This window comes from Canis aureus, chromosome 13, assembly GCF_053574225.1.
Source record: "Canis aureus isolate CA01 chromosome 13, VMU_Caureus_v.1.0, whole genome shotgun sequence".
Taxonomy (NCBI): Eukaryota; Metazoa; Chordata; class Mammalia; order Carnivora; family Canidae; genus Canis; species Canis aureus.
This window is the reverse complement of record NC_135623.1, coordinates 59951605-59978808: the sequence shown is the minus strand read 5'-3', so window position 1 is coordinate 59978808 and position 27204 is coordinate 59951605. Positions and strand designations below refer to the sequence as shown.

At 36.8% G+C, this 27204-nt stretch overlaps 1 protein-coding gene across 2 annotated transcripts in view; it reads right to left on the bottom strand.

Moving 5' to 3' along the window:
- The window catches only part of GUCY1B1 (guanylate cyclase 1 soluble subunit beta 1), a 47149-nt gene that overhangs the window by 1305 nt on the left and 18640 nt on the right, over positions 1 to 27204 (bottom strand). For both annotated transcript variants that reach the window (XM_077846485.1, XM_077846487.1), the window contains exons 5-13: positions 15301 to 15498; positions 11648 to 11878; positions 10058 to 10174; positions 9005 to 9138; positions 5473 to 5670; positions 3404 to 3641; positions 2247 to 2387; positions 1544 to 1698; positions 1074 to 1200 (exon numbers count right to left, since the gene is read on the bottom strand). In XM_077846485.1, the coding sequence (XP_077702611.1) occupies positions 1074 to 1200; positions 1544 to 1698; positions 2247 to 2387; positions 3404 to 3641; positions 5473 to 5670; positions 9005 to 9138; positions 10058 to 10174; positions 11648 to 11878; positions 15301 to 15498 (1539 nt within the window). The remainder of the gene's footprint in view (positions 1 to 1073; positions 1201 to 1543; positions 1699 to 2246; positions 2388 to 3403; positions 3642 to 5472; positions 5671 to 9004; positions 9139 to 10057; positions 10175 to 11647; positions 11879 to 15300; positions 15499 to 27204) is intronic.

Below are 27204 nucleotides of genomic sequence, written 5' to 3'. Positions count from 1 at the left end.
GTTTTTCTGTCTTCCCACCATAATTCTGGGTGAAACAGGGCCACCCATCTAAAATGAGCAACACTTGAGGTAGAGTTTAACTTATTCAAAGAACATCTGTAAGCATGCCAACCCCACAAGTAAATTATTTAAAAAGAGCAGAAGGAAGATAAAGATAAATATTTTAAAACTTGGCATTCCATTCCTTTTAGGACTTATGCTGTACCGGCATTTTCAGGGCATGTATACATACGGAAAAAAGAAATATAATCAGTTAGTCTCACCCCTCTAAGGAACCAGCACATCAATAGGGGGACACAGTATCAAACTGGCTCCTGAAGCAGAGCACTGTGCTTGGGATCCCAGTGGGCATAACCTTGGTGTGGACAAGCCAGTGCGAGTGGGGATCCGATGCAGAGGACCAGTGTCTGAGGTCTACTCTAGCACATGCGTCCCAGCTGGAGCATGACCATGGCATTAGCACGAACCGGAAGCTCCCCTATGCAATCCTTTAGGTTCAGGAACATTCTAAGTCACTCCTTTCTAGGAAAAATGCACGAGGGACTAGGGCATCTAAAAATTGCCAAACATCCCACAGGGAGCTCGCGTGGCCCTTCAGAGGATCTGAAGCTCCATGATTAAGAAACTTCTCATAAATTGTGGTCCTGACTCTGCCCAGATGGTGATCTTGGAACAGCTTAAGGAGCTAAGGGAAGAGGCCGCGGAGGCCCTCACAGCCCTCTCGCCTCAGCTGTGTTCAAGCCAGATCATGGAGGAAGAGCAAACAACAGGTCTTCTCCATCTGGTGCTTTTGGCTTTAATTTCATTAGAGGACAAAAGCTGGCAACCATAAAGTATCCCCTAAGAACTTTTTATTGTTCTAACTGGCTCATTAATGTTTCAGTATTTCCGCTGCTTTACTGGAGAGTTCATGTTTGTAAGCAAGAATTCTTTTCAAATGAAACATATTTTCAGCGATCATAATTTAGCTTTATTTATTTATTTATTTATTTATTTATTTATTTATTTATCTTTAGTCTCTCTATTCATATTCTGTCTTTAAAAAAGAGGAATTACATGCTGATTAGTCATACCTCTGTTCCCGTATTTTTTCTGGATAGAAACCAAACTTGCATCGGTTCTTTTTTGCCCTTCATGGACACGGGGCCTCTATGCTCCAAATGGAACTGCGGATCTGAATTTTCTGGTGTCATAAGACATCTGAAAAACAGGGGACAGAGAACAGGGAGAGACGTATGGAATATGTCCATATGGAATATGGACATATGGAGAAAGTGACATGAGCATGAAATTAGAGCTCAACACAATAATGATCGACCCACAGTAAAGTTGTATTTAAAGGTAATGCAAGGTTTTAGTAAGAACGGTCATACAGGGAATTCCTAAGGTGATCTGAAATCATTAAAAGTGGGAATAATGGTCCATTCTTCTCAAATAAGAAAGAAACAATCCTAAGAGCATAAGTGATGGCTGTTTAAAAACACTGAGAATTAAACCACACGTAACAACACATTTTTCTTGCAAATCAGACATGTTTTCTTACCTGTATGTATATTCAGATACATTTATTTTTCCTTTTTCTCCAGTGGTTTCCGTTCTGCTTGTGAGGTTAACGGTATTTCCAAAAAGGCAATACCGAGGCATCCTCTGCCCTATGACACCAGTAACTACCTCTCCAGTGTGTATCCCTATTGTTATCTGCAGAAATCAAAACTTTGTTTCAGTAAGTTCGATCACCAAAATAATTATTTTTGATTACTTTATATTACAGAATGTAGAGTCACCATATAAAAATCATAAGGATTCGCTAAAAGAACTCCAAGTGTATTGCAGCATACTTATAAAATAGAACTCCAAGTATATTTGTGAAAATAAAAAAAAAACCCTCACAAAATCTGTTTTCCAAGGAAACATTTTTCTCAGTCTGAAGATCTCAAAGATGTGGATCTGGCAACTTAAATGAGACACAGGGAACAGATTTTAAAAAATAAATCAGAAAGGACAGGAAGTTTTATCTCATCCTCATGACTTCAGTATATAGAACAGAGAGGTTAATTTCAAACAGGTGGACAGATTTCCCATTTCTATGAAAAAAAATGTAAAACAATGGGTTTGAAAAAGATTATTGTCTTTGCCCTCAAGGTGTCTTTCCTTATACATAATTAGTGATTGCTGGGTAGAAAATGTGAGTCAGTTGTCCACAGAGGTCTCCTACTACTATTATAATATCTGTTTTATTTACTAACCTGAACAGATTCGCCATCTACTTGAACCTGGCCAGCAATTTCCATCATGTCCAAGGCCAGGTGGCAAATGGATCGTGCATGGTGGATGCATGGCTCTGGTAAACCACTCACTGTCATGTACTTGTCACCAACTGTCTCCACCTAACACAGCACATACAATTTACGTGTTCATTGTTTAGAATAAACATTGCCATTTCATTTGCTACCCATATATATAAATAAAATATTCTTGCAAAGCTACAAGTAGCTTTCAACTTTCCTTCTCTGAATTCTTTTAAAATTCTAACACATTCAACTCCAACAAGGTGAAATCTTGTGATTATTTGAAATTTACACACATGGCACTTGAGGTCTTTGATTACAGGCAGGTACAGACACAGCATTATTTTCTCCCTAGTAACGCCTGGTTTCTCACCTCAGATACCCTTATCATTCAATAGAACAATTGATTATCAAAATCTCCCTAAAATAATGATGATTTACGGCACAAGAGCCACTGCCCAAAGTCCAGTGATTTGTCATGCTCATTAACCATTTATATTTTGATGTGCTCACAAAGCATTATATTGTATCTCAGAAGACCACTATAAATAGTCCTTGCGGCACGCCTGTTACTCCAGATGCCTGGAGATGGTGTAGTTAACATTCTTGCTTTTATGAAGCAAGAATGCTCTGACTCCATTTTTCCAATGTAATATTTGTTTTTTAATTGAAACAAAGAGCAGAAATGCCTTATAAATGTTTATCTTCAAGTCAGTGTTATCTAAAAGCAAATCTGAGTCCCCAGCACCCTTCTCATGCTCTCTGACTTTTTACTATGCAAAGCATTTATATATTTCGGTAAAACTGTCTCCTGCAGAGCACTAAAATGAATACTATGTTTATATTATGTGTGATAAACAACGGGTGCAAATTCATTAATGTAAGTGCAAATAACATTTGCTGAACATCTCATTTTAACTAGGGAATCATTGGTTCTCTTTCTTTTGGTTACAAGCAAGGGAAAGTTTTATAACAAGAGCTAATTACTTAAGCAAATGATAAACAGTGACTGCGTGGAGGCTGTAGGGCTACCATCAGAGAACGGACCCTCTGAGCCTAGGATCTCAAAATTCAGACTCTGAAGAGCACCGCCTTAGGGTATGACCTGGACTTGCCTTATAAACGAATGGATTTTTCCGAGAGTCGGTCAGTGTGTCAAATCTGGTGTAGAGGTCATTGAGGAGGTTTACAATCTTCATGGCCCCTTCTCCGGATGCATGCTTGCTGCAGAAAGCATTGAAGCCCACAATGCCACTGAAGAGGATGGTCACATTGTCGTATCTTTTGGCAGGCACGGGGCGTTTGTGTCTCAGCTCATTGGCAACAGATGGAGGGAGGACAGAATAAAGCAACCTATTCGGTGGGAAGGGGGAAAAGCCACAGTAAGAAATGCTGGGCATCGCCTCAGGGCTCCTACTGCCCACTTCACAGAGCTTTGAAGTGATACACACTTCAAAAACCTGGTTTTCGTACGGGACACCCATTATTACCCATATGTGTGAGGCAGGTATCAAAAATACCATCATTTATTTGTTTTAATGACATACAACATCTCCAAATCCAAACCAAGCCAAACGGAAATAAGCCAAACAAACAAATAGGCATTGGGGGAAGCCTGGCAATTGGAAGTCAAAGTCTTTCATCTGTGGTCCTGATTCTGACCCACTATTATGGCCTCACAGTAGGAAAGCTGTCATCATTAGCACCTAAAACACTGTCTGCGTAGCCTAATATCAGGACCTTGTTTATCTCTTAGGAGTAAGAAGACTACCTGAATTTGTGTAAATTATATTAAAAGAAGTAGATTTTTCTCTAGTCTCATTCAACCTCATTCTTCCATGGAAGAAATTGATAAAACGGACGAAGACTGGGCTAGGCAAGGAAAGAGTGTATTTCTATAGACACTACAGAGATTACTCTGATGGCTTCAGGGATTACACTGAAGGGCAAGGGTGCTAAGCACAACAGGAAGGGGATGATGGCTGAGGAACTGACAAGCGAGAAGCAGAAATGAGGCCGATCGATGTCTCTTGGGGTGAGGACCCAGGGGAACAAGTGATGCCTCTCTGCCTTTTTCTTCCCCACAGCCACAGTGTATACCCGCAAAGTTTAACCTTGCAGGCTTCATACAATGTGTTATTTTCAGGGATGAAGTTGTACCACCTACCAGTAAAACATAGCATTTGAATTGTTTTTCAAGCAGAGGGAGGAATTTGAGTTGGCTGCCCTCTACGCTTTCTGAAATCTGCAAAATGCCTGGATAGATTAAGGGGTCCATTTAGGGCCACAAGGAAAGGGATGAGAGCAGCTAAACATAGCTTTGAGCTTCTTTATACAAAAGTCAAGACAAGTGAATTAAGAAGCTATGGATAAAGATAGGCATTAAACGGCCTTTTCTATGTCATCCCCATTGTTAATAAATAGTTAACTGATGTGTTTTTTTAAAGGTTTATTTATATATTTGAGAGCGCGAGAGAGACCACACACCCTTCACATCTTCCCTTTCCATGAGGAAAACGTATAGGAAGAACTTCCTATGACTCAACCGAGTAAAAGGTGAGGGGCAGAAGGAGAAAGAGAGTCTTTGAAGCAGATTCCATGCTGAGCACAGAGCCTGATGCAGGGCTCCCTCTCATGAACCTGAGATCACAACCTGAGCTGAAACCATGAGTCCCAACACTTAACTGCCTGCACCAACCAGGTGTCTCAGATTTTGCTATTTGTGTTAACCTGGGTCATTATAGATGTAATTGTGATTACAGATGACATCAAAATTGTCCGGTTCATATCTGTCAAGCCCTAGAATAATAATAATCCAATTCCGAGATATCTTTTAAAAGGCAAGGGCCAATGTAACCCTGAGAATCCAGCCAGCCCCAGCACACGGCCTTCATATGAAGGAGGGAAGGAATGGATTGTTCAACTTTAAAGACGCTGATTTTCAGAGAGAGATATTTCAGCATCTGTTCATTCAACTTGGTTTGTAAAAACAGAAGACAGATTTCCACTATCATTAAGACGGATTTATTTCTGTACGCATGATTTCTTTTTAAGGGATGTAGATTTTATTGACTACTCCAGAGCTTCTACAGGCCCCGTGCCTTTTTAGTCTGCTTATCAGACTTAACTACAGTGGACACACACCACACGATGCCCTTCCTTCACCACAAGGTTACATTCTTACGTGTCTGTCTTTTTCTTTTCATCTTCCAAGGCTCTTAACGTGAGCTGCAGCCGGTCTGTGAGGATTTCCAGTTCTTGAGTCAGTTTGTATTCCTCTCTGAATTGCTCTCCCAAAAGAACGAGGTCACGCGTGGCATCGTGCAGGGGGATGTCGCTCAGATACAGACCTCTCCTTGTCAGATCATCCAGATTCATCACACTGTTACACAGGGAAGTGAGGCAAAAATCAGTGCCAGCTTGTCTACACGATAATCCCGAGCCCAGTAACTGTCAAGGAGCAGAAGCCTGTCATCTCCTACCATTCAGTTCCTACCATTCAATAGGTCAGGCTAAAGACAAGAAAATTTGGAGAGTCACATGAAAAATATTACTTTATTCTTTTATGTATTTAAAAATCTATCAAATAGCATTGAATTCGACATAGGTATTGCCTATGCCATCAAAAATCACACTTTTTGATGCCATCATCCTAAACTGAAAGATAAGATAGAAACCTGTCCTGTGCAACCTGGTCTGTAACACAAGGCTGTTATACACTGCTATCACATTTTCCCCTCATTATAAAGAGATGAAGAACAAAAAAATTTTTTTTACCCTCTGTAACAGGGATAATAGTGCTTCTTTTGAGAAACCAGTTCATTTTTGCCTTGTGGATTCTTTGACTTTTGTAACTGGTTACTTTCCTCTTTTAGACTAAAAGTGTACAATCAGATTTATGACCTTTCTTTCACATGTATTTTATGTATTTATGACTTTTTTTAAGAATAAGATTTTATTTATTTGAAAGAGATCCTGAGAGGGCACAGCAGGGGGAGGGGCAAAGGGAAAGGGAGAAGCAGGCTGCCCGCTGCAAGAAGCCCAAAGCAGGGCTCCATCCCAGGACCCAGGGATCATGACCTGAGCTGAAGGCAGACACTTAATCAACTGAGCCACCCAGGCGCCTTGTATTTTTGACTTTTTGATGTGTATTTTATTTGCTACTCTTCCTTCTGGTTCTAATTTCTTCTACTACTCTTGTTTTCATTAAAACTTTTCTCATTTTTCTTTTAAAGATTTTATTTATTTATTCATGAGAGACACAGAGAGAGAGGCAGAGACACAGGCAGAAGGAGAAGCAGGGAGCCCGATGTGGGACTTGATCCCGGGTCTCCAGGATCACACCCTGAGCCAAAGGCAGATGCTCAACCGCTGAGCCACCCAGGTGTTCCACTTTTCTCATTTTTGAAACATTATTTAAACTTGCTAGATTTTATGTGCCTCTATAACCTATTTTTTTTACCTAAATTATTTTTAGAATAGCACACTAATATTTATTGATTCAGCAATAATCTGGTAAGTGATTGCTTTTTAAGTTTACCTTTTGGTTAAAATGTCCTAAGGTTACGCTATTGGTTTGGATTCTTTAAATACAAGGTAATTACTTCTGGGCATGCACCATAAGAATTTCTCTAAAATGACATAATGAGTTGTGACTTCACAGAAGAGTTTTGGATTGATAAAATGTCTCCTTGTTATACGTTCTCAGGAGAAATGTCCACAAATCAAGGCAAAAATTAGCATATCAATACTGAAAAATAAAATAATCAAAGAGTTTACTAATGAACCACTATGGTCTCTTTAGATTTTGTTAAAATGCATATGTACGTTACAGCTCACTTTCAGAATAGACCCATTTGAAAAGAGGCCAAGTCCTCCGCCACATGGTACACAAGACCTGCCCTTGAGCAGAGAAAAAAAAGATTATGAGCCAAAAATGAAAGTGGCTAAAAATACTGACACTGAGTTAGGAAATAATCAAATTATGTCTCACTTTTTAAAAATGTTACTTATGATTTTAATGAACTATTAACATTTTTTTCTAAAGTTAACTACTCATTTTGAAATTATTTACATTACAGGTAAAACTGCTTTTAGGAGATGTCATTTTCATGTGAGTACAAATCTTTCTATGCACATGAACAGGTACCATAGGATAAACTGTGAGTGTGTTACTACGTGACCAATTTCCACATATGGCAATGAACAAAAAGACTCCAAATTTTCTGCTTCTGCTTCCAAAGAGACCTTATTTCTGTGAATAGAAGTTGTCACTACTGAAAAGCTGTCATTCCACTAAAGCTCAACTTGAAATGAGACAGAAGAAACAAACACTTATGACAGCACATGAAGATATAGTCAGATCAGTACAAGTGATGAATTAGAAAATATAGTTTGTTTATATTCTCTAATTTTGTCTCTTCTATTTTCATGATACATAGTCTCAGAAAAAAATTGTCTTATAGTTTTTAATAGTGCATTAAAAGAAGTTGTTACAAGGTTATGTTTTTCAGAAATTTTAAGCCACTATCTTTATTTTTCTATTTTTTTTTTTAGATTCTATTCATGAGGGACACACAGAGAGAGGCAGAGACACAGAGGGACAAGCAGGCTCCCTGCGGGGTCCTGAGGTGGGACTCGATCCCAGGGTCCTGGGATCACGCCCTGAGCTGAAGGCAGAGGCTCAACCATTGAGCCACCCAGGTGCTTCGAGGCATTATCTTTTTTTTTTTAATTTTTATTTACTTATGATAGTTACACAGAGAGAGAGAGAGGCAAAGACACAGGCAGAGGGAGAAGCAGGCTCCATGCACCGGGAGCCCGACGTGGGATTCGATCCCGGGTCTCCAAGATCGCGCCCTGGGCCAAAGGCAGGCACCAAATCGCTGAGCCACCCAGGGATCCCATCGAGGCATTATCTTTAAAGGAAAACTGATCATGGTTCATGGTGGACTTTAAATTTTTAGCCAAAAGCTCACCAAAACATGCTTTATGGAGTATGTTACTAAATAACATGCATGGCTTTCAGTTATACAAAGTTATAAATATACAAAATATCACCTAACAAGTTCCAGTTGTCTTTTTCTATATTTCTAAGTAAATTTAGATATAATTTTGTTATTCTGAGTTCCCCTGTACTGAGTTTTCCTTCAGTAAAGTGTTCTGTCAAATTAGAAAAAACAGCATCCTCCAGTTTTACTTCCCTCTGATGTATATTATAAATAACATAATCTACATAAATTTCAATGTAATAATATGTATTGAACGGTGAATCCAGATTAAAATAGCTAAATATGTGCAATATAAAATAGTTCAAATCCACAAATAATTTTAAAAACTAATTTCTCGGTACCAAATATCCATGTATCCATGACATCATAGTAGATGCTCTACGGAATTGCTTTGCTATGTGACACCTCTTTGGAAGGTATCAAACTATAGAATTAGCTACCTGCAGATTAGATTTTTCCATGATTTAACGGTATAAACACTCGCAAACTGATTCAGACAGGACAAATCAAGCAGAATACCTGATTTCTTCTGAGCTTATTACAAATGTCAAATGAAATTATCCTTGTTATAGAGAAGTGTATAGACAAGGGCTGTAAAATCTAATTATGCTTAGAACATGTAGACATGATTAAATAGAATGTTATTGAATTTCTCTGTGAGCTGAGGGTACTTATAACCATTGTAATTAATCTAAAAATGATTACCTTGGTGAACACAGAAAAAGGATGCTATCTGCTTCAGGTAAGTAGATCATCTGACCCTTGAGACGTAAGCAGCTGATCTCAGTTCCAGTCAGCTCATCCTCACATTCTAATTTCTCTACGTCCAACAATCCTTCCTTGAAAAGGCAAGACATAACCGTTAACTAGTACCTTTCTCCCTACCTAGCAATTCAACAAAAAAACAAGGACACACGGGCTTCCTTTTCCACCAAACCGTAAGGGAGAATAAATGCACCAAGAAGATCAGGAAAAGCATTTCACCAAAATGCTAACGGGTCATAAGCAAAGTAGCTTCTGAACCCAGAAAGACGAGAGCCACACTACTGTTTGCGTATTGGTTTAAAGCCTCCAGGAATCTTATTTCTGATTTTCTAGTATGGCTGGAATATCTAATACTAATTTATATGGAAAAATAAACCAAGCATCTCCATTCCCCACACCTGCATTCACAGAACAATGGGGAGTGGCTTCAAACACTAATGTATGTGTTGGTAAGACCTTTGCGAGGGCTGCAAGGACAACAGGTGTACTGTAGGACACTTCTGCTGTCTCAGTCAAAAGAACAGCAAGTCTGAGGTCTGGGGACTACCTAAGTAATCAACTAAATGAATATTTTATCACTTTTATTCTCCCACAAAAATGACATTCAGAACAACAGTTTAAGGAAGAATTAAATTAGGGATCTGGTTGAAGTTAGAAAAAAAATTCCTTATCTGTTCTGATTTCTAAAATAGCAGATGGCAGCTTTAGGGAGTAAAAGATGTTTGTTTTATTATGTGAAACTGAGCCATCCCAGTAAGACAGTCTCAAAACTTATTTTTGTTAATTATGATCAGTTGCTAGGAGTTCCACCGCCCCTCAGGCAAATAAGAAACTACTAGCATTGCCTTTGAAATAGGGCTCCCTCTGAGGTTTCAGTTGGGATCTGTCTACACCTTCTCCATGTCATAGAATGGTGGACTAGCTAACTTTCCCACAGGGATGCTTCTAAGTAACCTTCCTTACTCACATTGAAAGGAATAATAGCTAGATTACCTTGCTTCTCAATACGAAAACCGTATTGATGTGTGAAAGGATCCCATGGAAACTAATGTCGATATGAGGACGGACGAGAGAGAAGACAGACAAAAGGCTGCAGTTCCCAGGCTGGAGCTACAATGCCAATGAAAGGAGAGAACATGTGATTAGCCAAAATAATTCTTAGGATTTGAGATTAGATTCAGCCGACTCAAGAAGACTTAAAAATAGAAAAGTGTTATCATTTGGTAGGGCAATTGCCTCAACCATGGACTCCTACTTGACCCATGTCGCTCAGCGATGGAATGGGTGTCCCATGCTGCATGAACATAAAACCTAATATGGTCTCAGAGTATTCACACATTCAAGTATAAGCTAATGTAAGTAAGGGAAGCATTTTCAAAGAAGAAAGAATAGAAATTGATCCTTTTTTAAAAAGATTTATTTATTTATTCATGATAGACAGAGAGAGGAGAGAGAGAGAGAGAGAGAATGGCAGAGACACAGGCAGAGGGAGAAAGAAGCTCCATGCAGGGAGCCCGATGCGGGACTCGATCCCAGGACTCCAGGACCGTGCCTGGGGCCAAAGGCAGGTGCCAAACCGCCAAGCCACCCAGGGATCCCCAGAAATTGATCTTTTAAAAATGTAGTATGAGGTATCTCAAATGCCTGTGGCTTAAAATGAGATTTAAATAGCAAAACCACCAGCAAACACTCATAGTTTGTTAAGAGACGACTAATAATAATAACAGGTAATAGTTAATAATTGCTTAGACACTGGACTGAATATTCTTTATGCACTCTGTATGCTCACACTGAAATACAGGGAAAATAGGCCAAGAAAGATGAAGTAATGTGCTCATGGTCATACAATGAGAGAGAGGCAGAGCCAGCAGAGGAGGCATGCTGTACCCTACCCTGCTTCTGGATGTAGAGGTTCACAACAGAGCCCATCCGGGCAAATGCTCAATGAATAAGTCTCTTTAACTATAAGTGGAAAGTATCTCAAAATGTGTTGAATACTAGTTCAAAAGTTAGCAGGCAAGGGGAGAAGTAAAAAGGATTTTCCAAATGGGTTTGGATAATGCAAGTCAAATGTAGATTCTCATCATCAGCCCAAATGTTGTCCTTTGATGCTTTGTCTGCTCAACCCCCTGAGAATCTATCATTTACCTCTTTAGCGTTTGTGAAATTCCCTTCTTTTCCCTGAAAATGTCTATGGCTGACTTTGGAAGCTATTCCAATCAGCATAGAATGAATGAATGAATGAATGAATGAATAAGTGAAAGATGCTTATTACTAGAAAATCACCCATGTTTTCATTAAAAAAAAAAACCAGCATTCCCACTTAGTTTTCCATCCTGTAAGTGACTAAAACAAACAAACAAACAAACAAAAACAAATAAGTAAATAGCCAGCCGTCCTAGGGAAAGTTGTAGTATGTTCAAATATATGTAACTCACTTGTGAAGAATTCATGTGATATATATGATGCACATTACCTAATACACAGTCAATGTGTTGAATGAATAAATGGTCATTTTTTTGGTAACAATATCCCCCCATGGCCTTTAGTTTCAGGCCTCAAGAAAGTGCGAGGTCATTTTACCTGGGGAAGCACTCTGTATATGGCGTTGCCACACTGAGTAACCACTAGGTCCCGGTCAAATATTATGTGAAAAGGAAAAGCTTTGCAGAAGGTATATGGGCTGATGCGTGATTCCTGGGTACCATTTTCTTCAAATCTATCAAGATCTTCATAAAAATCTTCTTCTTTTGACTCTTTTTCCTCAATTAGAAATTGAGTATGATCACATTCTTCATTTCTTTGCTGAATAACCTGGATTTCAAAAGGGGAGATGGTGTTGATTGTTTGCATTTCAGTTTGGTTAAGATATCTAAATACCTAAGAAACTGGGTATGAGAATTGCGTTTAGAGGGTTAATTTAAAAATAGGAATATATGCAAATACTATGCATGCCTTGGACATTGTCTTATGCAATTTGAAGACTGAATAATTATTTATAATAAAATTGCAAACCTAGTATCAGTCCCTTAGTAGCCCAGATGGCCTCTTGGGTAGAATTAGAAAAGTACCATCTTGTCCAGGTAGGCTTAGCCTACTCAGCCAGGTATACTTGTGCAGTGAGTGATCTATAAAGCATACAAAGTGGCTTTATTTAATATGATAAAAAATGATATTCACAAACAGAGGGAAATGAAATAATAGAGACATATATTTTAAAATACATTCAATATCAGGCTGCCTAAATGGCTCAATTGGTTTAAGTGCCTGACTCCTGATTTAGGCTCAAGTAATCATCTCTGGGTCATGAAATCAAGCCTTATGTTGGGCTCCAAGCTCAGCGAGGAGTCTGCTTGAGAGGCTCTCTTCTTCGCCTTCTGCCCCCCCCCCACTAAACAAACAAATAAATAAAATCTTAAAAAAAAATACATGCACTGTCATTTTTATCCATCAAATGGCAATTTAAAAAAATACCAAATTGGGTAAAACACAGAAAAAGAGTCATCTCAAATACCACTAGTGTGAGGGGATCTTGATTAAACTTGCTGATTGTTAGGTTATTAGATTGATAATATACAAGTAACCTTTAAAAAGTTATATATACTCTGGTTTAATTAAAAATCTAGGAACTCATCTAAGGAAGTTATCATAATACTGGGTAAAGCTCTATAATTTAAAGAAATAACTACATTTCTAAAATACTCTAAATAATATATATAATAAATATAGAATAATACAAATAAATATTTATTACATACATATAAGTAAAACATTTCTAAAATATTATTCATAGGCAAATACATTACTAAGATATAGAAAAGATGTTTTTTCTTTTGAGTTCAAGAAACTACAAGCAACACATCCTCTTAGAAAGGGAAGTACTATATCTCAACTGTGGCCAAATCCAAATGGAAGTAGTTGGGGCAATAGTTCCTCAGTTAAAGCTATAAATGAAAGCAGAATATTGCTCTTTCTCACTTTTTTTGTTTGTTCAGGAGTTCACTGCAGCACACTTTGAGACTGCGGAACAAATCACAGTTAACACAGATGCTATTGTATATATTCTTTCAAAAACGGTTTCCTGATGGAATTAGGGTATTACTACCATCAGTGTCATACTAATCTACTACACTGGCTAAATAGTAGTATTCTTATTTATGATTTAAACATTGTGCCCCACTAAGGCTGATTTCTCTAAAGTTTCATCAACAAAATAAGGTCAACCTTAAAATTCAAGCCTAATTTTGATGTTCTGCTCTGATTTTAGCTATAGGAACTGAATTATATGCAACTTCAATTTACTATTTAATTCCTCAATTCTGCTCTTTTGCTTTGATTAAAATGTCAAAATGAACTGCTCTCTGATCATATTTTTAATCTCTTCTTGGTATATTACTTCTTTACATGGTATAATATTCCTTAAGTAGTTAAATCGTCTGGTAGCTCTGGACCTGTTAAACTTACAGATCCAACTTAAGAATACTTAAGGAAATTAAAACAGTATCTTTGACAAGAATTAAATATATAAAACATAACTAAAAATGAAAATATTTCAGAATTCGTAATGGAGTACTTGAATAAATAGAGACCACAAGGCAACTTAAATATTGTATAAAGTAAACCATGTAATTAAGCAAAAACTTGAATTTTATATAGAGTCTGCTAATGGCTGTCAACCTTCCATGACAAATACATTAATAACCATAGCAACTGCAGTATCTAAGTATGCCCTAATTTGAGTTTGTTTCCTAAAGTGTCTATGTATTTGTCTCTTGCTCAACTTGCCTAAATAAAAAAATAAAACCAAGAGTAGATAGACACAGTGTGCAGATAGCCCCTCATAAAGGCTCACTTAGTATAGATGTAGTGTTAGTTTGGTGTCATGATCAAAGATCAGAAATGAAAGGCATAAAATAGTTTGACTATTAAATTCCAGTGAGATTCTTAATCATTGATACATTTTGATTCTTTACCGAAGGTTTTAATTTAACTTTAAAATGTCTCTGGATTTGATAATGTCAAGTTACATAGAATCCCACTTTGTAGTTGTGGAAAAACTAAGGTTGCACCTGGGAATCACCAACAAGTGCCACAGAAAGTATTGACATCAACTCCTGAAAAGAAAGAAAACCACAAAACCTAACATGACATTACTAGATCAAATATATGGGACGCTTTCCCAATATAATCAATTTAAATGTTACAATTTTTATTTGCCATAATGCTGTACTTAAAGTTTGGGCTTTCCTTTGTTTTTCTTAAGAGTTTATTTATTTATTCATGAGAGACACACAGAGAGAGGCAGAGACATAGGCAGAGGGAGAAGCAGGCTCCTTGTGGGGAACCCAATGCAGGACTCGATCCCAGGACCCCGGGATCATGACTTGAGCGAATACAGACGCTGAACCACTGAGCCACCCAGGTGCCCCAAAGTTTGGGCTTTCCATATGTGCTAGAACATAACTTTGATGCCTAAGAAATATGCACAAAGAAAAAAAGCTGAAATAAGATATCCCTCTCACTAATTTTCTCAGACTCAGGGCCGCTGAAAAATGGCTCTTGAGGCCGAACATGCTGAGCGCACAACAAACAGCTGAACAGGAGAGACTACGTGGGTTACAAAGAGTAAAACGATGGTTCTCTTTATTGCCTGGCTGTCGTAAGAGTACTCTGATATCACTCAGAGCTAAGAGCAAGTGTTATCAAGAGCAACACAACTTTTAAAGTATAAAACCTGGTTTCTTTCACCTAGTAATCTAATTTAAAAAAAAAAAAAGCAAAACATTTAGGTCACAAAGTGAGAGATTCCAACTATATTTCGGGGACAGGCAAAAAAAAAATCTACAAAGAAATAATGAACAGCAAAACAATATCTAAGTTTATATTATCTTAGAATCTGACTACCCACATAATGAGGTTTTTTGTATTCTGGAGGCTACAACCTAGCCAGTTACATATCCTTTTGCTCCCCAGTTCTTGTGTGCTCACAGGAGATGCAAACTAGATTTCATGTGACCTTATGGAAAGAGATTATCTGCTGTCACAAGGACAAAATATCCTGTATAATGACTTCCACGGTCAAATATAGAATATTGCTCGTGCAGCACTGTTTTGGTTCAAGTATACCTCTGATGAGGTCCACTAGGAGTGATAATTAAAGGTAAATTCACAGAGTATCATGTTTAATATTCTATATATCTGATGTGTTCAGAAGGGTCTCCATCACCAGCCATTACCTTCATGTCTATTTCGGTGCCATGTATTTGTTGAGCAACAGTTTTGATGATTCCGATGACAATATCCTGAAGTCCCTCTCTCTCGGAGTAGTAGTGCAGAATGAGTCCTTTGCCCTTTTCTGCATCCGTGCACCTAAACGAAGGAGCACGCATGCCTGGGTAGATGGTAGCAAGGTGATCATGTAGAGCATCAAGGTTCTGCAATAAAGGGGAGATGGGATGAATAAACGATGCTTCCACAATGGCAGCTAACATTGAGAAAACAAGGTAGGGAAGCAGGGCTCAAATCTGTGGTTAGTTGGCAGAATGACTGAGTGAGGACTCACATAGCACAATCTTCCCTTGTGCACCAAGACAACTGAAGGTAAGGACCATAGAGAACTTAAAGCTAAAGTAGTATAATTAAGAAAAAATATTTTAAAAATATAAAAAGAAAAAAGAGAGTGGGTGGTTGCGTTGACCGGGTGACGGGCACTGAGGGGGGCACTTGATGGGATGAGCTCTGGGTGTTATGATTTATGCTGGCAAATTGAACTCCAATAAAAAAATTTTAAAAAAGAAAAAAAGAAAAATAATCTGAGGCTATTAACAGTTAATATATTTTAAAGAAGGATAAATAAACAAGCGGGTTGTAAAAAGAATGACTGAAGCAAGAAAAACATAATTATGGGCTAAAGCAAAGATATGCATATTTATAGGAGTTTGGAGAAGGTATATATGCATGTTATGTTAGAAAAATATGAATGCCTAAAGTGATCACAATTTACCCTATATAAATTGTTAGGACTGTTACTGTTTACAGTCCTAACAATTATTAATTCAAAACATTGTATCAGTGATAAACATACGAAAACATAAGCATATTATTTTGTGAGGTAATGTTTTAGGACTGAAAACCTTTTTATAAATTAAAGTAGCAGGATTGTTTCATATTTATTAGTAGCCGCCAATCAAGATACAGCTTCACAGCTGACATGTGAAATAATTATCTTTTGGAACCAAATCTTGGAAAACTAATAAATTTACCAATAAATACTTTCTGTACTTGTAGTTTTGTCATTAACGTAGAACATACCAAACTTCCCAGCATCCTGCATTACTCACTAATACACAAAACTTATTTGTATAAAGATGACCAGGAGAAATGGTGCAAACGATGTGTTTCATTTGGTCCAACATGGTTTTTCAAATAATAGCTCATAATGTGTTAGCGGGTGTGTGTTACACATATGCGTAGGATACACACGGCATAGCACGGTATATGAATGAAGAGTGAAGTAGCTTTAGAATTAAGCCGACTTTGATTTAAAACATGACATTGTCCTGAGCCCTGTAACAGCATGGAACTGAGCTGTCAACACCTGAATGAGCATGGGAACAATTATCCCCTAGAGACTACATAAAGGAACGTAGTCTTGCTGGCACCTTCATCATAGTCTGGCAAGACCTTAATGGACTTTGATCTAAAAAAAAAAAAAAAAAAAAGAGAGAGAGAGATAATAAACCTATGTTGTTCAAGGCACTTACATTTGTGGTAATTTGTTATGGTAGCAATAAAAGCTAATACGCCAAGCAAATAGTAATCTATCAGTAACTGGTGATTATCACTAAAAACAAATGGATAAAATGGTTTCAGAATGCAATAGCATAAAAGAATGCATCAAAAAAAGAAGATGCTGGATATAGGCCAAAACTGAACTATGGCTCTGGTTCCAAATGTCTCAAAGAAGCCAATTTAGGGAAACAGAAGTATCCAGTAAGTTATTAGGAAGTGAGTACAAGGTGACTCCATGGGTGCCCAAATTCAAGAAATGGTCGACCAGGGCACCAATGGCACTGTGGTTTAGTTTTATGTCCCCTCCATTCAATGATTCATTTATTCTATAGCTAAGTCACATGCAATACATATTATGAGCTGTCTGCGGTATAGGCCGGGGACAGGGTAGAGGATCCGACACAAATCTGCATGACATGGAACTTGACTTTAAATAGCTCATAGTTCATACCACAAACAAATGTGTAGAGTGACTTTTGATGAATAAATATGGGAGCCAATAACTCAGACTGAAAGAATAGGGTTCAAAGGCTTCAAAGTGAAAAGAAGCCCTGAAACTAGGTCATGAAAGGTTGACTTATGACTCAAATAAATGTTTCAACAGTCTTCTTAATTGGGTGAATCTGGTTTCTTTGTTAATTGCCTTCATGCCTAGTGATTTTTGTTTTCTTCCTGAAAATTACACCTGTTATAATCCCATCAGGCCAGCTCTTAACAAAAATTTCAATTCATCCTAATTGCCTCTAGAGGTTGCTATTGCCACGTAAAAGGAATCCAATATGGCAGACAGCCAATGAAATGAAGACCTAAAACTATTTTACTTGGTTCAGGGGTAGGAAGTTCTTCCTATAAGTTTTCCTCATGTAAATTCTTCCCTGGAAAGGGAAGACATGAAGACTGTTCCTTTATAACCCGTCCAGGTCCCTTGTACAACTACTGGTGTTGGAAAAAAAAAAAATGATAGAAAAATCTGGTGAGAAAAATCACGAAAAAAGTTTTAATACTTATTTCCATTTCTCACAAGTAAGAATTGAGCTTGTTGCAGCATTTAGGAAACTTCCTAATGTAGGTAGTCCCAGGTACTAGGCTGTGACTGATTTCAAAGAAAAAAAGAAATTGAGTCTAACCATAACTTGAAATACGTATCTTAATTTCTTCCCACTTTTCCTCTACAAAATGTTCAAATATATCATAAATCAATATGCCAACATCACTTCCATTTCCACCTATTTTCATCTCGAATCATATTGTGCCATTAGCACATTTCTATATGTAGCTACACAGATGGCATGAGGCAGTAGTAACTGGTAACATTTACATTAGCAGCATCATTGATGCTAATGCAGGCCAGAGATTGGCCAGGATAGCCCAAGACCACTTTGCCATGAGTCACACAAAGGTAGACACGGTACCTTACATGGGGACCCATTTTAATTTAAATAAAAATAATGATATGAGGTATTACAATTGATAACAAAAATACTGCTTAAATTGATCACTGCAAAGCAAGTGGGATACCAAAACACACCAACTCAGAATGTTTGTCTTTTAAGTTTTTGTGGTAACCAACTCTCCAGGGGCTTACTGTTTTATTGAATTTGAATTAATTAAAAGGACAAGTAAAGTGCTTTCCTGGCATAAAAGATTTAACACCACTTAATGTAATATTGATTTTCTGTAGAGAGCATCTAACATACAAAATACTCTTGGGATTTCTTTAGTTACAGCTTTTCTTACTTGGTTTTATTCTCCTAAAATTAAAGTGATGTCCACAACTTATCTATTATTAGAAATAGACTTCATGATTAAAAATTAAGTTGATTTCATTTGAGCACATTTATATTGCTAAAAGTGTGCTTCTTCATTGTTAGACTGTGCTTGTTTGCAGCAACCTGGAAGACCATAAAAAAAGATTCTCAAAAAGCCAAGGGAAGAAAACTCGGTCCACCTTTTATAATATGATCGACATAAAGCTAATTATTCATCCACATGCGTGTGGCAATGTACCTGGAGAATAAGAATTTCATATTAAAACTGGTATTCTGTTTTATTTCTAAATATACCATGGGAATAGATATACAAAAAAAGACCCGAATGGCCAGTTTACAAAGAAGTATACATACATAAAAGAGACATAAAAAATGTAAACATATATATTTCAGCACAGTAGATTCCCAGCAAACAATAAAGCAAACCTTAAATATGCTTTGACTTCATTCTTCTTAGCTTTATAAAGTTAGAATACAAGAAAGGGATAGATAGCAGGTCCATTCATCTATTTTCTCTGAAGATGCCAAAAAGGGTAGTCAGGTTTTCATTTCACTTCTTATGTTCTGATATCATTTTACTGCTTTTTCTACAAGTGAAATGAATACACTTTTTCTACTCAGGAATCCTGCTATCCATAACTCCAATGCATCTTGTCACCTAGCATTTATTATTTGCAGAAGAAAAATTAGTGCTGGCATCCTGGGAAACTGTGCTGGAGTTCTGGATTTAGTACAATCCACAGATTCAGGAAACAAATGAGAATTTATTATTCCTTTGAGAAACTTTGAAGTTCCCTATTTTCAAGGATCTTGGAATGGTTCAAACTAAATGCAAGTTGTCTCTGTAATATGCACAGTAAAAATAAGTTCACACATAATTATAGAGGCAGAGTTTCCAGGAATTAACTACCTCATTCCCCTGCTTTCTCAGCATCTGATGAAAAAATCTCTAAATGATGCACATGTTACATGGGTGGAGTCCTTGACTTGAAAGTTTTAAGAGAGATTTTTTGGTCTCCAAGGACCCTTATCTTACTGAATGGGGAGAAGGGAGTTGCCTGTGTTACTGGAGAACATTACTGAAGTTTAGACTGAGAAGAAATCTTAAAAAATTAGTCATTTCAGGGCACCTGGGTAACTAAGTGGCAAAGCATCTGCCCTTGGCTCAGGTTGTGATCCCAGGGTTCTGGGACCAAGTCCTGCATCGGGCGGGCTCCATGCCCTGTGGGGAGCCTACTTCTCCCTCTGTTTCTGCCTCTCTCTCTCTCTCTCTCTCTCTTTCTCTCTCTCTCCATCTCTCATGAATAAATAAAATATTTTTAAAAAATCAGTCATTTCAAACCTCTCTTTTATTAGGAAGGAGGATGAGATAAAGCATTTCCTTTCCTTTTATTTCTTATACTTCTGAAAAATACGGCCAACACCGGCATTTGTTTACAAGCAGCATGCAATCTGAAACATATTTTGTCAAGTTTTGTAAGAAGTAAGTCATTTTAGAATTTGAGGATAAAAACTTTTAAACAACTAGGATTAAATAAAGGTGGAAAACCCATATAACGGGAAGCACCAAGGTTGAGGTATGAATAGCATGAGATCAGAACAAGTAAGGTTAATGCTTTAATGATACTCCTGCCTCTTATTCTTGGAGCTACTTTGTAGGAAATAGCCTTTCAACTGAAAAGAGAATCTTTTTAGGAAGAAAAAATATAAATATCTTATTTCAAAAGAAATTGTATTGGTGTCACTAAAATTATTTCACTTAATATTGTTAAAACTACAATATAATTATCAACACCATCTTCTCAAGAAAAATATTTTAATTAAAGAAAAAAGAGGCAAAAAGTCATAGCATTACCTGAGTAAAATATTTTACCTACTATACTGCTTTTAAATGCATGTCTAAAAAATTTATATACTGCAACTGACAATATTTTGTAAAATTGTGAACATATATATCATTTACCCAAGCAGAAAACAATCTTACAATTCTAAAATACTCATCTTCCCTTATAAGTCTTTACTTGTCAATTTTAAAATTGCAGGTTATAGAAACTGGCATTTTGTTTTTTTTTAAGATTTTATTTATTTATTCATGAGAGAGAGAGAGAGAGGCAGAGACACAGGCAGAGGGAGAAGCAGGCGCCATGCAGGGAGCCCGACGTGGGACTCGATCCTAGGTCTCCAGGATCAGGCTCTGGGCTGAAGGCGGCGCTAAACCGCTGAGCCACCGGGGCTGCCCGAAACTGGCATTTTGGATGTTGAGAAAAAGTTTTCCTTTTGAAGTTCAAAAGTTAAAAATAAAATGAATGGTGCATTTTTGTCTAAGAAATATTATAAATAATTTAGAGAAGTATCAGAATTTCACAGCTGTTCAGGAAAATCTTCATATTTCCCAAAATAACACTTTGCACAAACATTTAAGAATTTTAGATCTGTCATCAATCCCAGAGTGCTCCTGGTGGGCTGGCCAAATCACTGCTGTGCTTTAAAGGCCAAAACCTCGGGTCAACCTGAATTTGAAGAAAATCCCACTGAGGTTTGCACAGAGGTGCTGGTAGAGGGACATTCATGTATGAGAACTGAATGAAGGAGTGAAATCACCACCATATCAAGGTTAGTGGAAGGAACCAGTGTTTCCAAGCAAAAGATAACAGAAAAAGAAAAAAAAGATAACAGAATATTTGCTTGATATCCAACTGAGATTCCTACGCATATTTAAGCAGGCTCATCACTTAAATTCTAACTAACCTCTAAGATTGTGCATTGCTCACTTAGTTGTCATTATTCAACCTGGTAGCTTCCCATGCTTATTTAATTTTCACTTTACCACTATAAATTATTGAGAAGTAGAGAATATACAATGTAAAGGAATATCACACCCCTGAGAATGAATTGGTAGCTCCACTGTAGATTGACTTGGGTTTCATTCCTCGAGGCTACATATCATTCTTATCAAACCTGATCTGCCCAAAGCTCCTGACTCATCCATAAATACGTATATAAGTGTACGTGGACACACTAACATAGACATAAAAAATGAAGAGGAAAACAATACAGAGTGCTGTCCCAATTATGTGTTACTGCATATCAAAGTGCCCCGGACTTATTGGCTTATAACAGTAAGATATTATTATCTTTTGTGATTCTGTGAATTTTCTGGACTCAGGAAATTCTTGGGTTGGAGTAGACGAAGCTGGGGACGGTGTCATCATAATGCTCTACCGGGCTGTTTTCCCAGGACAGGTCACCCAAAAGGCCGGTAGTAGTTGGCCCTTCAATGGGAGTTCAGCTAGCGCTGCTGTCTGAAAGCTTACACAGGACCTCTCCATGTGGCTTGGGCTTCTCACTTCATGATGCTGGGCTCCTGCAGGGAGCATCCCAAAGGCAACTATTCCAAGATACTCAGGTGGAGACTTGAAGACTTACTATGATCAAGCCAGGGAAGTATCAAAATGTTCCACCTGTTCTATTATGCAGATAATCACAAAAGCCAACGCAGATTCAAGAGAAGGCAATGTCACAATGCGGAGCAGCATAGGAGATACTAATGCAATGATTTTTGGAAGATAAAATCGGCAATAATGCAAACAGGACAATGGAAGTAAGATGATCATGGATTAAGGTGGAAGTACTGTCAAGTTGGCCATTCCTTACTAGCTAGGTTTTTTTCTTTTTTTTAAATGAAGCTTTCAAATCCTATACGTTTTCTGCAGTGTTTTAATCTATACACTAGAAGCTTCAAATAGAAATTTACATAAAAAATAAAAAAATAAAAATAAAATAAAAAAAAGAAATTTACTACAGTGACAGCATGAAACCCCACATTTTATTCCTAAATTTACAATTAAGAAAATGACAGAATAGAAGAAAAATTCTTGCTGAAACATGGTCTTATCTGTAAGATGATATATGCAAGTAAAATATACAAAATTCAAAACTAAAAATGTCCTGTTTTTTTCTTTATCTCTTTTTGATAAATCATATTCCATTACAAACCTAACTAAAGGTTTAATTCCAAGGTTTAATATTATATATATATATATACACACACACACATATATATATATATATATATATATATATATTTTTTTTTTTTTTTAAGAAAGCAAGAGTGGAGGAAGCTGGGAGGACCACAGGGAGAGGGAGAGGGAGAGAGAGAATCTGAAGCAGGCTCCATGCCCAGCACAGAGACCCACTCGGGGCTTGATGTCATGACTGTGAGATTGAGACCTGAGCTGAAATCAAGAGTTGGACGCTTAACTGACTGAGCCACCCAGGCACCCCAAGGTTTATCTACTTTCATCAGCAGTCTACAAATTGATGGTTTCACAGGAGATTTAAGAAAAACAATCCCAAACTATGTAATGTTTAGAAGCACAATGTTTCTAAGAAGTTTCCTCTAAAAATGTTTCCCATACTTTATTAATACTTAATCTATTTAGTATTTTTAGCTATTTTTTGTTAAAGTCTTGAGGTAGATTAAAAATAAGCATAATGTGAAACTTTTTAAATTGAATTTGGAAGTACAAGAGAGTTTGGATAAGCAGGGCCTTGAATTTAATATTAGTGGCAAAGCCTCTTAAAGGGGAATTGTCCATTATTTAAACTGTTCAAATTGTTAAATTTAGGTCATTAAATTGTTTACATTGACTGATCCAGGGAAATGAAAAACTTTACATGAGAAATATTTTTCTGAAACTAAACTACAGATAATTTCTATTCAGTGTGTCCTTGAATATTAGATTTCTAAAAATGGAACAGGAATATTATCTCAATAAAATCACGTGGGCCAAATTAAGTGTGTGTGTGTGTGTGTGTGTGTGTGTATATATATATATAATAAAAATATTACTAAATCAATAAAATATCCTGGGCCAAAAATATAATATATACATATTATTATACTAGCCACATATATATACAACATATAATTCAGAATTAGTTAATTCTAACATTCAAAGATTCTCTATAGATTGTCTATTATAGGCTGTGCCTGGTATTCAGAACTTTTGGAAATTATTTCAAGAAAAGCAAAAATGTATGTTTAATAGAAAGCCATTCTTGTATGTATTTATTTATTAATTCATTCATCATTCATTCATTCATTCATTTGAGAAAGAGAAACAGAGCACAAGTATGCGAGGTGGAGGGCAGAAGGAGAGAGAGAGAGAATCCTAAGAGGCCTTCATGTCCCAAATGGAGCCCAACACAGGGCTCGATCTTATGACCTGAGCCAAAATCAAGAGTCGGATGCTTAACCAACTGAGCCACTGAGGCGCCCCCTGAGCCATTCTTAATGATGTATCCAACTGAGAGGCTGAAGAAAGACAACTTCCAAGGAATTTCTCCTTGGAAGCATGGTAAGTGGTCAGAGCTGCCCAGCCTAAGGCATAATCAAATGATTTCCCATGTTATAATTCCAGTAGCTACTTTATTGTTGCCTGGAAATTCCAAATGGAGATATTAGAATGATCATTTTGAAAGTTTCTAGATACAAATAATGTAACTTGTATATTCATTAATAAATAGTAATTTGCCATGTCCACATTAGATGGAAATTTCTAGGTGGAAATTGCCTATTATTATACATTTCAAACTGTAATTCATCTCTAAATAAAGTTATATAGTTTCATCAAAAGAATAATAACATGAAAATAAAATAAGTGTTATCTTTAATAAAAGAATTAATCTTGAGCTGTTGGTGTATTTGCTTTTTACTTTTGTACAAACAACAAATCTTCATTCTTCAGTCCTCAAAAATGGTATTTATTCATTCCCATATATGTATCTGTGGAGATACCATCATTAAGAGATTACACATGGTCTCTGGTTCCATGAAGTTTACATTCCAGCCCAATAAACAGGAAATGATAGTACAGTGTGAGAAATATGAGGGCTGGGGAAATAGAGTGTACTGTGAAAAACTGAGAAATGCCAATTTCTCTGACTCAGAAAGGGCAGAGATTGGAGAGGGGAGTGATGTCCTCCTGGAAGGAGTAATTTGACCAACAGGATAAATAGGATTTATTTAGCTGGAAAGCAGCAGTAACAGTGTTCTAGATAAAGGGAAGAACAGGTGCAAAAGTTCAGAGGATAGAGAGAGCAGGATAATAAAGACTGTAAAAGAAGTTCTCTTTGGTCAGACTTTGGTAGAGGAAGAATAAGGATGGATAGGGGATGTAAGTAGTTTCACTAATTTTAATTACTTTCTACTTTTTCCAGTGAGGAATTGGGAATCATTAAAAGGGTTTAAGCAAGAAAATGTCTAATGAGATATATTTGAACTTTCAGAAAAAAAACAGTAGGGTTATAGAATGGAGAAAAGATTGGAAGAGTCTTGAAGGGAGGCTGGGAAACCATCCAATCTCTAGAGAATGATAGCTCCCACAAAAGTATAGAGAAAATAAAGAAAAGTGATAGAATTCTCAAAATTTAGGAAATAGACTCTAAGGATTGATGCTTGTTTGAAATCAGAATGAAAAAGAAAAGTTTTTAAATTCTCTTTAAAATAAGACCCAGCTTACCTTACTCCTTAATGAAGGATTAAAGTCTACGAAAAATAATGTTTTATTTATTTATATAATGAAAAATGTAAATTTTTATATGGGAATGAGGATCTTAAGACAATTCATGGGGTACTTGGGAGGCCCAGTGGTTGAGTGTCTGTCTTGGTTCAGGGCGGGATCCCAGGGTCCTGGGATCGAGTCCTGTGTTGGGTTCCCCACAGGGAGCCTGCTTCTCCCTCTGCCTATGTCTCTGCCTCTCTCTGTGTGTGTCTCTCATGAATAAATAAATAAAATCTTTGAAAAAAAAGACAGTTTATGAAAATCAGTCGCTTTATTTTATAATCACTTATACAGAAAAAAATATTCTTTTAATGTCTATGTAAATAGCCTAATCATAAGATAAATGCCTACGGTATTTTAATCCATTCAATTTGCTGGTAAGACATGCAATTTGAAAAACAGGACAAAAAGGAATTGGATAAAAAATAATAATATTGGTGAAAACTTCACAAAATTCTAACTTTCTAGTTTCTTCATTGTTCACACTGAAAGAAAAATAAAATCATATGTAATTTAAAGATATATTAACTAAAGTTGCGTATTGACTTTGAGGAAAAAGGACTTAGAGCTACTTAAAGTAATGCTGCCCAATGGAAACAAAAGGCAATAAAAGCCACTAGAGCAAGCCACAAACGCTAGCCACATAAGTAATGCTAAATTTTCTAGTAGTGATGGTTAAAAACCGAAAAAAGGAAACAGGTGAAATTAATGTTCATGATACATTTTTATAGAACTCAATATATCAAAAATATTACCATCTCAACAAGTAATTAATATAAAATATCAGTTATTTGTATTCTTCTTGTACTGCTTTTGAAATCTGTTGTGTATTTTACCCATAGCACATCGAATTTCAAATACTTAGTAGCCAAGGGGGCTAGTGGCTATCCTATTGAGGATGGGGCTCAGGAACGTAGAGAAACACGGGGAGGCCGCTTGCTCTCTTCCTGTGCCATTACAAATTTAGCAAAGGGAAACAATGAGTAAAGATTGACAAAAATTTTTGTAAAAACATTTGGATGGTTGTTTTGTTATGTAGACGTGGCCATTGAGAATAAAAGTTAAAATTAATACAGAGGGACTTCAAATCGCAACTTTGCCCATAAAATAATGCAAGTTAATAAAAGTATTAAAAAATGGAGTATGTATTCAAAAATCCAAAATCCCAATAAACTTCAAATATCAAACTTTAATCCATTTAAAATAACTCATTTAAATACAGCCTGTTAAAGCTTAATTTAAAAATCGCCTGGCAGCTCCTTCATTGGGAATTGGCAGCTTTTTTTTTTTTTTTTTTTTTTGACACCAGTAGTTCTATAAACCCACGGCAGGGCATTGCAGACCAGTTTCCATCTTGATTTAATGCTGTTTTAAGTTTATAAGAAAAATGTCACTATGTAAACAACAGACATTTTGATTAAACACTATAGTTCTTATTTTGGCTGTTAAATCAATAATGCAGCTGGATTGAAAGTAGTTTACATTCCCTCAAAACTGGGCTTGGGTTCAGCTAGTATTGCGCTGACATCATTTACCAGCAAGATCTGGCCGCTTTAAGCAGCCAGTTTAGAAATGTCCTTTACAAACAGCCACATAATTTTTCAACCTTCACACATTTCAAGAAGAGGGTCTTACAAATGCCTGTGCTTAAAATAGGGCAGTCAATCCAAAAATAGTCTCTCATCGAATGTGTAATTTACTAGTAAAAAACTTTTAAGGTAATTTAGACAAGAATAGAAGACAAGGGTGTTTGGGGGCCTTATTTCTTTCACTTCACCTGAAAATGCCTTTGGGAGGGCTCTCCGGTTTCCTTTTGTACAGCAGCTTGATTAATATGGAACTGGGAGTGATGCTTCTCGAATTTGTTTTGGTGGCAGAGCACCTGAAAGCCATGGTGCTTTCCCCCAACTTTGAGCCCAGTAGAATCTCAATACTGACATATCATTTAATTACACTATACAAACTAGGAATACCTTAAAAGAGAAAATAGGACCACCTTATATAGCTAAGACAT